We start from the raw sequence: 14,785 nt of genomic DNA on the forward strand, positions 1-14,785 counted from the left end.
TCTGTCTGTGAGGAGTCTTCCTATCCCTCTGTCTCATGCTCCCCAGGCTCAACTTTTCTGAAGAGTATACAAAATTTGCTCAGTAGAATTGTAGTAAATTTTATTTGTAAATTCCTCTGGGGTAACACTTTTCTTTGCTTCTTTCCTGACTGCCGAGCTCCGTATGTTATCAGAGCTGTCTGTCGCTTCCCAGGTCCTCCCCAGGTGACTGCTTCCCTTTACCTCCTTGGTGGCTGTTTAATATTCAGTGCCATTTTCTGCTCCCGACTGCCCTGGTGCTTGTGCCTGTGTGTGTGCACACCCGCACGCACGCTCGTGCAGCGTGCTCTAATGCTGTGCTTACTGCACGTCTGCCGATGGCTTTTCTTTCATTCCACTATTTTTTAATTTGACTGCTGTGTTCTGTGAGTCATCAGTGGCAGCATTATGCATTTAATGGATTAGCTGGTGCCTAAAAATAGCCAGAGCCCTCATGCAAGCAGCACATAAGCCTGTACGGTCCCCTAGCAGCCAAGGCAGACTGACTTGCCAACATTTCACATGTGGGGCTTGGTGGAAGTGAATCCTAATGCATCAAAAAGCAGAGAGTGGCTGCCCTGTGTGCACAGCCCAGCGCTGGGCCTCTGGTCCCCTCACTGGCAATAATCCTCCTCTCAGATCTAATGCCGGAAAGGCTCCAGCAGAGCTGCGGCATCCAGCCACATTTGTGTGTGCATGTCTGTGTGCCCCTCCACAAAGAGAAAGAAGAATGCTCTCCTTTAGGCTCTGTGTGATCTAAGTGTCCCCAACTAGGTGGTCTCACATGTATTACAGAAGGAGATGCTCTCAGAGCGTTGTTGTTTGTAGCTTTTTTTTTAATTAATAGACTTTATTGTTGCAAGTAGCTTAGGTTTACAAAAAATCGATCAGGGTGTACAGAGAGTTCTCAGACACCCACAGTTTCCCCTATTATGAAGATCTTGCATTTGTGTAATGCATTGGCTCACAACCCATGAGCCGATATTGATACATTGTTATTAACCAAGGTCCATAGTTTACACTGAGGTTTACTCTTCGTTCTGGGTTTAGACAAATCTGTAATGTCACATACCCAGCATTACGCTATCATACGGAGTAGTTTCACCTTAAAAATCCTTTATGTTTCACCTGTTCGTGCTCCCAACTCCCACCCCTGCCCCGAAGCTCAGGGAACCACTGATCTTTTTGCGTTTCTATAGTTCTGCCTTTTCCAGAATGTCATAGAGCTGCACTCCTACAGCCGTTTCAGCCTGGCTTTTTTCACTTGGCAAAATGCATTTAAGCTTCCTTCATGCCGTTCTGTGGTTTGATAGCTCATTTCTTTTTAGCACCGAATAGTATGCTGTTGTTCTTTAAGGCACACCTTTAAGACCCCAAGGGAGAAGGGTGGGTGGTGTCGGATCTGTGGCCTGAGAGCTGCCATGTCACTTGTTGAGCAGAGTCCTAACGGGGCCTCCCCACCACGGAGGCTCTGGGAGCCGTGCCGCCACGTGTGACAAGGACCCGACTCGCCGTTTGGCATTTGTGTTTGGAGGCGTCTCTGCGCTAGGGTGTGGGTTTACGGAACAACCCCGAAATGCTTCCACCAAAGACTGAGTCAGGCTTAGTGTTAACGTGATTCAGTGTTTTAAATAGACCACTCGCAGATAGTCTTACACTCGACTGAAGAGTTGTGACTGTTTTTATTAATGATTTTTTTTTAAAGATTTTATTTTTTTCCTTTTTCTCCCCAAAGCCCCCCAGTACATAGCTGTATATTCTTCGTTGTGGGTCATTCTAGTTGTGGCATGTGGGATGCCGCCTCAGCGTGGTTTGATGAGCAGTGCCATGTCCGCGCCCAGGATTCGAACCAACGAAACTCTGGGCTGCCTGCAGCGGAGCGCGTGAACTTAACCACTCGGCCACGGGGCCAGCCCCTATTAATGATTTTTAAACATTGAAATAAACGGGTCTCCTGCTTAGCCCTCAATCATTTCTCCAGGATTTCCTGATTTTCTTCCTCCCGAGAATGTAGTCCTGCAAACTGGCCTTCCAGGAAGACAGACTGGCTTTCTCTACAGGTAACACAGGATCAAGAGTTTCACTTGCAAACGATGTTAGCAGTTGCCAATTTCATAATTTCACTGAAAACAAGACATGTTCACTGAAACCCAGCTTCTAAGAGAAGTCCTTGCTCCCGGGTACAGGCAGAATTTGTACATGTGGGATAGTATCAAGCGAAAATGTTTTGGAAAACAGATGCCCTTCACATTTGTGAAGACAGGGATTCTTGTGAAGGGAAAGGGAGACAAATTTAAACAACAGACGTTTTGTTTTCTTTATATCTTGTTTTTGGTGATATGTACATATGTGTGTATATAGACATAGCACCAATCTAAGATTGAAATATACAACCAAACAGCATAAATATGTGGATATGCACGCAGTGTTTAGATACAGTAGTTATTCACTAAGTAGTTAAAGGAGTTTTATTGAACTTACACACAGAAGAGCTAAGAATGATCTTAAAAGCCCATCATTAGCTAGACCAGGAAGGCGACACTGAGTAAATAATTATCAGCCCAGAAGTGAGGTTGTGTTGCCTCCCTGTCTTGTTTCCTCCATCCTGAGTGGAAGGTGGAGCTGATCATTTTGGAGGAGTTGGTATGGGGGCCTGGAGACAGGGAGGGGGGAGGCACATTGCTCACAGGAGCAGTGGTGAGCAGATGGGTGTGCCCACAGCAGCAGCAGGAGGATGGGAAAGGGTGGGGGAGGATGGGAGGTGGTCCGCCCCTAAAAAGGAGAGGTACTGGCTACCAGGCATCCAGAAAAGAAAGACAGAGGGCCTCAAGCTGACATGAGGACAAAGGCTATTCGTGCTCGCATTTCATTCTACAGACTGCTTCAAGTGTCTGGAAAAAGATGTATTTATGGGATGAAAAACTGGGCTATGTTGAGCTGCCAGGAGTTATGTAACATGTTTTGGTTTTATACGGTACTGCCCCCATGAATATATTTTCATTGGGGTTTAATCAGAGATCGTTTGAACCCCGACAAGATCATAAAATGAATTAATGATTATTAGCACAGCTGAAAGAGCAGAAAGGAGCCTCAAGAGTGGAGAGAAAGTAACAGGAGTATGATTCAATGAAATCACAATGAGCTCAGCGTCTGACAGGAGCCCTGAGGGAGGCAGCTATGGCTCAACCCGGAAAGCTGCCTGTTAGGGGGTGAGCCAGACCCGGGAAGGCTCTGCTCCTCTCCCCAGGAAGGACTCCAAGCCCAGGTTAGTCCCCGCTGGTGAAACAGGACAGGCGCAGCCTCTGCAGTGTCTAAACACTGCCCTCTGCTGGCCGGTTGTGCTATTGCAGTGTTTCCCTATGAAAGGCAAACAGGCAACGAGTTCTTTCAGATTTTTCCTGAGCACCTCTTACATGCTAGGATGTATTCTGCATTCTGGAGACAGAACAATAAGCAAAACAGACACTATCTCAGCCCTCAAGGAGCATTCAGTCTTGTGGGAATTTGGGGGAAGAGGTGAAACAGACAAGTATGTAAGTAGGTAAAAACATTATGCATCAAAAGATAGTAAGTGCTATGGGAACAAATAAAGCAGCCTAGAGAGGAGAGGGGAACTAGGGATGCAGGGCCGTTATGTTAATAGAGTGGTCAGGGAGGCTCTCTCTGAGGCGGGGAATGGGGACCACAAAGGACTCCAAATGGAGGGAAGAGCAGATGCACAGACCCTGAGGCACGAGTGTCTTTGGAGTTAAAGGACCAGCAAGATCAGTGTCACTACGGTACAGTGAGTAGGGGGTGGGTTACAGACCACGTCTTCATGAGGCTTTTTCAAAATCCAGTGAGAAGCTGGCTTGCCGGCACAGTGGCGATGGAGGCAGTGAGAAATGGTCTCATTCTAGATATACTTGGAAGAGAGAACCAATAGGCTTTGCCTGTAGTTTGGATGTGTGTGGTCTGAGAGAAAAAGCCGAGTAAGGCATGACTCCCAGGCCCTTGACCTGAACCACTGGAAGAATGGGGCTGCCCTTCATGGAGTGGGGAAGAAGACAGAAGGCGCCGGTGGACAGACCCATAGCGGGAGGTCTACTTTGGACATGTTAAGTTTGAGTTGCCAATCGATATCCAAGTGGACATGATCAGATGACACGGTTGCTAGGATCCAGACACGCCATTGCAGAGTTACTTGTTTTGCATGCATGTCCTGTCTCCCCACTGAGGGTAAGAGATGGGTCTTAGAAAATAGGTGCTTTTCTAAGGTTTCTAACACTCAACAGGTACTCAGTGTTGTGTATTGAACTTTGTCAAAACTGTAAAACCGGGAGTGTGAACACTTGATCAATATTTTGAAGCTGTCAGCACCACAGGGAAGACCCACATGGTCTCAAGTTCAAGGAATTCACAGATTCATTGTTCTGGTTTAAAGTAAATTCGTGTCACAAAAACCCACCGTCTCTGTTTCATGTGCAAGACAGTACCTGTTGGCACTGACAGCATATTTTGAGGTAGATAATGTTCCTCTCTAAGGGAATTGCAAGCAGACAGACCTAACCATAGATGTTATCACTAAAAAAAGTCCCTCGGTATGATTTCTTCATTAACTGTTGGTGATCAGTTAACCTTTAAGAATGTCTATATCCTTCTGACAAACCTGATTATGAAATAAAAATAGACTTGTTATGAATACTTTAGTGTGCTTACTTGAGATGTGTGCGATGAGAGTTTAACTTTCTCCATAGAAAGGGAAAAAACTTACTTTAGTTCACATATATGCAGACCAAAAGAAAATCGCATTATCTGGTTAATGCAGGCTACATAATTAGGGAGGAGAAAAATATTAATGAGGATAAATATTATCGAGGATGAACAGGGAGGAGAAAAAGATTGTTTGGCCTGTGCTCTAGTCTGCTGCTTACAACGATGAGATTATCTGAATAATCTGGGCTCCTAATTTGCGTAGACCCAGCTGAGGATGTGTGGTGTGGCATCTTTTCGCAGAGTGGCAGAGCTCCTTTGGGAGGAGACGAAGCCAGAATTTAGGAGGAAGGGACAAAAAGCAAGCCTTCGAAGTGGTAGATTTTCCCGAACGTATCCAGGTTAAAATAAATTCCATTGTCATCAACTCTTTTTCCTACACATCTCAAATACCCTTCTCTCCCCTCGTCACTTTTCTTTCATGAATTTTTAGGTGGGTTGTCCAAGCTATAGACCACCCCACAGCATTTCATTCTAAGACTTGTCTTTGGGGTTTTGAGATGAGAGAGTAATGAAGGGCTTTCAAAATGCCCAAAAACATCATGGTGTATGTAATGGGAAACATATGTATCTACGTCATAGCTTTTGAATAATCAATAATGTCACCTGTTCTAAGGGCCTCGAGGACATTCCTTCTTAGTGAGTCTTCAGACACTTGGTAAGCGTGAAAGTCTTCAGATAGATTTGCCTGTGAGGATGCAGTAGATGTTCTTTTCAGAACGCGGAATATTGGCTGCCCTGAGGAGTGTGTATGATATGGCTCACACACCAAGAACCCGTCCATCGGTAGGTGTTGGGCTGTCTGCCAGCAAGGAGACAGACTCCCCAGAGAAGCGGATCATCTAGGAACGTGCAAAGCCAAAGGAGACCACTGTGTTTGCAAATAGGATTTGAAGTATTAGGAACATCTCATTACCTCTGACTGGTGTTAGGCAGGGACAAGCAGCGAGTCTGGTAGAAGGTCTGACGGGATATTTACACTTGAGAACTTTGTTTTCATGACTTGGAAATACAGCTAAACAATCCCCACTTGAGCTAAGATTTGTACCTTCCGCTCAGCGTATGATGTTAATTAATGGTTCTGAGAGGTTTGGGGGAGGATTTACAGAGCCAGCTCCAGGTTGGTCCTTCCACTTGGAACTCAGTGGGCATCCCCATCTGATACTGTAACTTGTAAGTATATTTGTACGTATGTATATGCAAATATACATGTCTGTGTGGTATAAATGTAGTTCTGTAACTGAATATCAGCCTCATCACACGCTTGTAGAGGGAGACTAGAATTGTATGAGTAGATGTAAGGCTGACAGTATTTTGCGATTTTCTGTACCATGAAACAATCCCTGAGCTCATGCCATTGGATCCTTTTCATGTCAAGTAACACTCTCCGCTGTCGGGGTAGAGGGAGCGGTAAGTGTATCTCTTTTGGTGGTATTAGAATATCTTTGTTCACAGGGTCAGAGATCAGGAGCACAGGAAAAAGAAGATGGGTTTCGGGGCCAAAGAGACTGGGATTAAACCCCAAATCCATCATTTTATAGCTATGATGTTAGCAAGTGATTTAATCTCTCTGAGACTATAGTTCCTTATTTGTAAAACTGGAACAACAATACTGTTTTCACTAGTATATTGTGAGCATTAAGCAAAAGCTTTTTGTAAAGTTTCTACCTGCATGTTTGACAGATAGTAGGCACTCAAAAAATTGTAGCTTTCATGGGGCCAGCCCCATGGCCAAGTCGTTAAGTTCACATGCTCCACTTTGGCGGCCCAGGGTTCACCACTTCAGATCCTGGGCACAGACCTCCACACAGCTTGTCAACCCATGCTGTGGCAGCATCCCACTAGAAGAAGTAGAATGACTTACAACTAGGATATACAACTATGTGCTGGCGCTTTGGGGGGTGCGTGGGAAAGGAGGAAGATTGGCAACAGATGTTAGCTCAGGGCCAATCTTCCTCACCAAAAAAAAAAAAAATTAGCTCTCTTTACATTGTTAAAATAGCCCAGCACGGTGAAATTTTCCACAGATAATATGCACATATATATGGGTGTGTGCTCACACACACACTATAGTAATAGGCTTCCAATGAATTCACTCTGGTTTTTACTTCTAAAAACATGTCTTCTATGGAGAAAATAAAGTTTATCATTCAAGAAGTGTGTTTAGAACTAGATCAATCTTAATTATCAAAAAAGATAGGGGCCGGCCCCCTGGTCACATGGTTAAGTTCACATGCTCCACTTCAGCAGCCCAGGGTTTTGCCAGTTCGGATCCTGGGCGTGGACCTAGCACCACTCATCAGGCCATGCTGAGGCAGCGTCCCACATGCCACAGCTAGAAGGACCCACAGCTAAAATATACAACTATGTACTGGGGGGGCTTTGGGGAGAAGGAAAAATAAAAAATAAGTAAATAAGAAAGATAAAGTGGGTTAAATAGAAAAGTCACAATCCATGGAAATTACATGGAAATTTACTACTTTTTAAGTTCTGGAGAGTATTTTAATTACTTATGTGTTTGTGTACATGTTTGTGTACATAAAATTCAACAGAACATTTTTACTATTATTGTATACGGTCAATATATATTTTGTGTGTGTGTGAGGAAGACTGGCCCTGAGCTAACATCTGTGCCAGTCCTCCTCTATTTTATGTGGGATGCTGCCACAGCATGGCTTGACGAGCTGTGCGAGGTCTACACCTGGGATCCAGACCTGTGAACCCACAGCTGCCAAAGCAGAGCACACAAACTTAACCACTACACCACCGGGCTGCCCCCAGTCAACGTTACTTTGATTTACCCACCACTTACCATTTTCATTGCTCTTCATTCCTTCCTGCATCTCCAGACTTCCATCTAGATTCATTTTTTCTCTAACTAAAGAATACTCTTCAGTATTTTCTTTAGTGCAGATCTGTTGGTGGTGAATTCTTTTAATTAATGTTTGTCTGAAAAATGTCTATTTTGCCTTCATTCTTGAAGGATCTTTTTGCTCGATATGGAATTCTTGGTTGGCAGTTCTTTTTCGTTAGTATTTTAAAGATATTTCACTGTCTTCTGGCTCCCATTATTTTTATTGAGAAGTCAACTGTGAGTTTAATTATTGCTTATTTGGATGTATCTTTTGGGCTGGAGGCTTTTAAGAATTTTTTCCTGTCTTTGGTTTACAGCAGTGATGACTTGCTGAGGTCAGAATTTCTTTTAATTTTTCCTGCTTGGGGGTTAGGCCTTCTTGAATCTGTGGTGTCTGAGTCTTACCAGTTTCAGAAAATTCTTAGCCATTATCTCCTCAAGTATTACTTCTGCCCTGTCATCTCTCTCTCTCCTTGTAGGGTTTAACTTACATGTCTGTTAGATCTTCTCAAAGTGTCTTTTATGTCTCTTACCCTCTCTTCAGTAGTAGCCATCTTTTTGTCTCTGTTTCATTCTGTATAGTTTCTTCTAAAGCTCTAATAAAAGAATCCAGTTCACTAATTCTCTCTTCAACCACGTTTATTCTGTTGGAAAATCCATTGCATTCTTGATTTTAGTGGATGTATTTTATTTTTTCATTCTAAAATTTCCCTGGATCTTTTAAAAATATGTTCTAATTCTCTACCAAAATCCTCACACTTGTTTTGAATCTCCTGAAATATTCTAAACATAGTCACTTTAAAGTCTAATCTGATGACTGTGTATCAGAAGCCCCTTGTGGTCTGTTTCTATTATCTGTTGTTTCTCCTGGTTTTTATTCATGTCGTCTGATCTGCTCATGGACCTGCTCCCCCTTTTTTAATTGAATGTCTTTTTTAAATTGAATGTCATTTATTTGAAAAATTGTGGAAATAATTCAAGACCTTAATCTGATTTTAAGGACTAAGGTGATTAAAATCTGAGCTTCAGACCTTGCGAGGGCCTGTCTGCTTCTGGTTCACTTTACTTCGAGAGTACAGTGCTTTGGGGTTACAGCCCAAAAGAGTGCAGTTTGTCAGAGCGCATCCTCCCTTGGTGTACCCCAAACTCTGTTCTCTGCTCACCCCCACCCCATGCTCCTGAGATTACCAAAAGCCCACCTGGTTTCACAACCGCTCTTGGAATGGCACATGCCCTTGGAGGAAATAGCCCCAAACACCATCACCCTTTCCTAATCCTGGGCCACTGATTTTCTACTATCTTAATTTCTGTCTAGTGCCGTACAAAATATTTTTTTTACGTTTTGTCCAGAGTTTTTGTTTCTTTTTTGTTCAGAGTGTTTAGTTGTCCTCAGCAGGAGGGTTCCAAATTACCTAGTCTGCTACTTCTAGAAGAGCCATTGAAAATTGACTTTTTACAACTACTTCATTGTCCTCTTTTTCTTTTTTTATATAGCATAAAGTTGAAGAAATTAAATTCCTATGAAATTTCAACTGTTAAAACCTCAAGTGCATTTCAACCTAATTTAATGGCAATAGAAAGACTTTTACTGGACAGTTTACAAATTCCTACACATACACACTGTCTCCTTGCCTTTGTTCATATAAGCCCTACTTCCAGGAATTTCTTTTCCTTGTAACCACACCTCTACTCCACGCCCTTTTTTTAAAAAAAATCTCAGCACAGTACATCTCATCCAAGAAGACGTCCTAACTCACTTCTTCTCCAAACTGGACCATGCCTTTCCTCTGCCCTCCAGCAACTTAATACTGCGCAAATTTATAACTCCACTCATCACATTGATTGGAAGTTACTGTTCACGTGCCTCTTTTGCCCACTTGAGTGTGAACTCCTCTGGGACCAGGACTGTCTTTTTCCATTTATTTCCTTAGCACAATGCATGGCACATAGCAGCATAGAGAAAATGGCAGCGTATTGAAAGGATACTGGGCTTCCCCTGCCTTCAATATTTGTTTTTCAAACAAAGCAGAGACTGATTTGAGGGCCTGGTGCTTGGCCTTGTAGGTGGGCCAAGTACTTGAGCTCCCTCAGTCCATTTTACCCTCTCCCCAGCAGTGTCCCCCCCTCAAACCTCTCCAAGTCCTGCCCATCCTTCAGGGTCCTGGGAAGACCCTCCCTGCTTACTCTAGCCTTCACTGATTCTGCTGCCTCTAAATTCCTAAAGGATACATTCATTTATCCAACAAATGTTTAGTAAGCGTCAATGACGTGCCAGGTGCCCTTTTAATAAACACCTAGTGCATGCCTCGTGGAGCTTACATACAGTCCAGCTCTGATCCATCTTTAGCTCTGTCATATGTGAGAATCGTATTTGTCCAGTGAGCTAATAAAGCACAAGACCGTATCTTCGACTTGAGTCCCCCGCAGAGCCTAACTCAGTGCTGAACATTAAATAGATGTTCCATCATCCTTTGGGGTCGATTGACTTGTTTTAACAGAGACCAGCTGGAGAGCTGATACTCAGTAAAATGATATTTTGAATACTGATTGGGCTTTTACTGGCTTCTACCCAACATCTGTATATGGAGAGTACAGGTACAGCAGAAAATTAAGAGCCTCGTGTGTGTGTGTTGGTGCGGAAGGTCTGTGGAACTAAGTCTTATTTTTTTCCACTCAGCTTATATACGTACGTGTGCTTGTGTGTGTGTGAAATACAACAAGAATAAAATGTCTTCATTTGTTTCCTTCCTCTTTCCTCTCTCTCCCTCTCACTCTTCCCACAGGTCAGCGTGGAAGTTTTGGTAGAGTACCCTTTTTTTGTGTTTGGACAGGGCTGGTCATCCTGCTGTCCGGAGAGAACCAGCCAGCTCTTTGATTTGCCGTGTTCCAAACTCTCCGTCGGGGACGTCTGCATCTCGCTTACCCTCAAGAACCTGAAGAACGGCTCTGTTAAAAAGGGCCAGCCCGTGGATCCTGCCAGCGTCCTGCTGAAGCACGCAAAGACCGACGGCCTCGCGGGCAGTAGACACAGGTATGCCGAGCAGGAAAACGGAATCAATCAGGGAAGTGCCCAGATGCTCTCCGAGAACGGCGAACTGAAGTTTCCGGAAAAAATAGGATTGCCTGCAGCGCCCTTGCTCACCAAAATAGAACCCAGCAAGCCCGCAGCAACGAGGAAGAGGAGGTGGTCGGCGCCGGAGACCCGCAAACTGGAGAAGTCAGAAGATGAGCCACCTTTGACTCTTCCTAAGCCTTCTCTGATTCCTCAGGAGGTTAAGATTTGCATTGAAGGCCGGTCTAATGTAGGCAAGTAGAGGCAGTGTGGGGAAAAGAAAGTTGGCTCTCCCTTACCATTTGTATCCAGATTACTGTACTGTAGGCTAAATAACACAGTATTTACATGTTATCCTCTTACTTTAGGTTTCTGTTATAACCTTGTCATTAGAGTTACAGCTGGGTTGCCAGGAGACTGGTGCATATGCTTTTTCCACGTGGGTCTGTCAGTGACGGGGGGCCGGGGCAGGGCCAGTCCAGGCTCCGGGCATCCTGGTAGAAATGAATGTGGCTTCAAGCGCCTGCCTTTTCTAGCAGCACAGAAGCATCCACTGGGCGCTGACTTCCGCTGGTTTCACGGGGAAGTTCTGCGGGAAGCGCACTGCAGGGGATGCGTGCGTGCGTGCGTGCATGTGTGCGTGCGTGGGGGGCACGGATGCCGCAGTGAGTGTGGGTCTCTCTCTCTCTCTGCCTCCCTCTGTCTCACTCTCTTGCTCTCAGCACGGGATTGGAGGTCCAGAGGAATGTCCTCATGGACACGTGCAAAAGAAACACCAGGAACCCAGCTTCAGGGCATCCTAGAGAGGCATCCGACGGCAGATGGAAAGCTAACCGTGTAAAAAACATTTTTTTCCAACATATTTTACAATAAAAGCAACTTTTAATCACATAGATATATATTTCCCCCTATGGGGCCTGACTGCACTGATATTTTTTTTAAAACAGCAACTGCCACACGTGGGATTTCGTTTCTGCTTAACTAGTGCAGTGATGTCTCCAGGGTGTCGTGGTGGGCGGGGCAGCCCCTGCTGGCATCGCCCCACGTGGAGGTGATGGGCGGCCGCGGTAGGGGAGAGTGAGCACCCACTCTGGTTTCTGTGCAGTGTTAGGAAAACTAATCAGGTTGACTTCGCTCCCAAGAGATAGACACAAACTGCCCTTCAGAGAGAGCCGCGGAAGCTCTTCGCATTGGGTTTGCAAATCTTTTGTCTTTTAACTCTAGTACTGTTTCTAGCTCATGACTATGGACAATTCGGGTGCCACTTTTTTCAGATTCCAGTGTGACGTGAGGAATTAGATTTTGAAGATGAGCATATATATTACTATCTCTAAACACTTAAAATGCTGTTCACACTTTATTACCAAGCATCTTGGTCTATCATTCAACAAGTACTGTATCTCACTTTAAACTCTTTGGGAAGAAAAACAGAAAACTAAGTTGCTTTCTTTTTTTCAACACTGTAACTACATTTCAGCTCTGCAGAGTTTCTCACGAGCAAGATATTGAAAGTTTCAATGTGGTTTAAAGGGATGAATGTGAATTATGAACTAGTATGTGACAATGAATGACACCAAGTACAGCCTGACAGGGGGCACTTTTCACTTTGATGTCTGACAAAGGATTAAAGGCATATGCAGAGCTGGCAGAGAAACTGAGAGAAAAGGGATGGAAAAAAGAATACTCATTTTTGTCCAGTGTTTTTCTTTTTAAGATGAACTTTTAAAGAACCTTGCGATTTGCACATGTTGAGTTTATAATTTGTGTGATAGTCCTGCAGTTTTTATCCAATAACATTGTGGGAAAGGTTTGGGGGACTGAACGAGCATAAATAAATGTAGCAAAATTACTTTCTAACTTGCCTAAACTCTAGGCCATTTTATAAGGTTATGTTCCTTTCAGAATTCATTTTGGTCTTTCTACCACATCTGTCACAAAAACCAGGTCTTAGCAGGACAACTCTGAGAATTTTCTTCAGATTCATTGAGAGAGTTTTCCATAAAGACATTTATATATGTGAGCAAGTTTTTTTAAAAAACAATTACTTTATTGTTGTTGTTATTAATGTTATTTTCCAAATGACTTTTTTTCTTTTTCCATCTGAAATCAAATCAAGATTTAAGGTTTGGTACAAACCCAGAAGGGTATTTCATAGTTTAAACCTTTCATTCCCAGACATCTGAAATTGTTTGTGGGTTTTCAGTGTGCATCTTAAAGTGCTTTTAAAAGAAAGCTTTATAAGTAGGGAGAAGTTTTTAAATGTTCTTACTTGGAATGGCTGCAACTAATCTGAACAAATATTTCTCTGATTTTTTTTTTTTTTTTACCATTGAAAATAGTACTTCTCCCATTCGCAAATTAAAAAAAAAAAAATCTGACGTCAACCCACAGTTTGGCTATCTAGTATTCTTTCATTTTTAGTTTTCACCAGAACTCATGATTTTTATAAGCCATTTTCTGGGGTGTACCAAAAACATATGACGAGACTTAGAAGAGCTAGAACCAGTCTGTGACTGTCTTCAGATTTCTTTACCCTCCCAGCGCACTAGCAGAGAGCTGGGTGGGCCCCTTCTTGCAGTCATCCTGCTTATTCAATGCTGTATTTTTTTAAGCGTTTCTGTTCAGAGAACTTGCTTAATCTTCCATATATTCTGCTCAGGGCACTTGCAATTACTAGGTTTTGTTTTTCTTTTTGTCTGGTAACCTTTGATGGTAAGAGGAATACGGGGCTGCCATACAGACTTTGTCCTCATTAGTACCACTCTTTACAGCAACTCACGTGGACTCAAACCACACACCACCGTTTGGCTTACTTCGAGTATTCAACTAACTGGATCCACAAAACCAACACTAAAATGAGAAAACATACATGGTTTGGAGCAATAGGAACATCATCATAATTTTTGTGCTTCTGTTTCAGGTATAGGAATTATAAGATAATTGGTTCTCTCTAAACATTGTCCATTTCATTCCCTCGCTTTTTTAGCATGTGCAATACTTTCCATGCCAATAGAGTCTGATCAGTGTGCTCTAGTTAAAGCTCAGACCCTTTTGGCTTTTTCCTTGTTTGGTCCACCTTCCCTGGTCTGGCCAGAGAAGGGCTGGAGGGAAGGAGCCAGAAAGGGACGAGCTGCTTCGGGCTGCGAGTTCCGCTGCCATGGATGCTGAGTGCTGGGGCGGGGAGCCTGCAGGAGCCCCAGGTATCTGTCGCTGCTGCAGAAAGAGCAAGCAAAGGAGATCTAGGGGAAGAGGTGCGGTTCCCCCTGTCACCTGTCACCGTGAGGAATAGTGAATGTGGAGTGCGGAGGGGAAGGAGGCAGTCATTGCTAAGGCGCACTCTGGAGCAAGATCCAGGATCAACCTATGGTCCACGGTCTTTTCCTCGAGCAGGCAGGCCCCTCCTCAGGTCTGTGTCCTTGAGACTTGAGCCGTGCCCCTGAGCCTGGGCAGGAAGTGTGGCCTGATGTGTGCATGTGCTCTGAGCGTGCCGTCTTGTGGCCGTGTAGGGGCGCCGCCTGCGAAAAGCGGTCACCGCTCCGTTGTGGCAGCTTTCTCTTCTTCCAATAGGAGGAACATCCAGAGGACAGGGAACCGCCCTTGTTTGCAGACATTGGCGAACCCCGAGGCTCCCAGAGCAGCCTTTGTCACCGCTCCTGTGTAGCAAACATAACAATGACAGGCATAGAAATTCTTCGGTGCCGTGCAGCTCACGAGGACCAGCCACGTGCCTCTGTACTATGTCCACCTTGCAATATTTACTGACAGCTGTCTTTAGTTTTTCTTTCTTTCCTGTTTTCCAGTTTTAAACTAATAACAGCAGGCCTTTTGCGTTTACAATGGAACACAATCACCAAGAAATTAGTCAGGGCGAAAAGAAAAAACATAATAATAAGAAACCAACAAACAAGAACCTCTCTTTATAGGGATTTCTAAATATATAAAATGACTGTTCCTTAGAATGTTTAACTTAAGAATTATTTCAGTTTGTGTGGGCCACACTGAGGGGTGGGGGGATACAGAGATGGATGCCACTTACCTCAAATCTTTGAAAGTGGAAATCGGATTTGCATTTTCATTTGGACTTTCAGGATAATTTTCTATGTCGGTCA

General features: G+C 43.9%; 1 protein-coding gene across 5 annotated transcripts in view; it reads left to right on the forward strand.

The window, feature by feature from the left end:
• The window catches only part of ATXN1 (ataxin 1), a 378,660-nt gene extending 365,254 nt beyond the window's left edge, over positions 1-13,406 (forward strand). For all 5 annotated transcript variants that reach the window (XM_046639025.1, XM_046639026.1, XM_046639024.1 and 2 more), the window contains one exon: positions 10,408-13,406. In XM_046639025.1, the coding sequence (XP_046494981.1) occupies positions 10,408-10,938 (531 nt within the window). In that variant the 3' untranslated portion in view covers positions 10,939-13,406. The remainder of the gene's footprint in view (positions 1-10,407) is intronic.
• The last annotated feature ends 1,379 nt before the right edge of the window (positions 13,407-14,785 follow it).

Source organism: Equus quagga, chromosome 15, assembly GCF_021613505.1.
Source record: "Equus quagga isolate Etosha38 chromosome 15, UCLA_HA_Equagga_1.0, whole genome shotgun sequence".
Taxonomy (NCBI): Eukaryota; Metazoa; Chordata; class Mammalia; order Perissodactyla; family Equidae; genus Equus; species Equus quagga.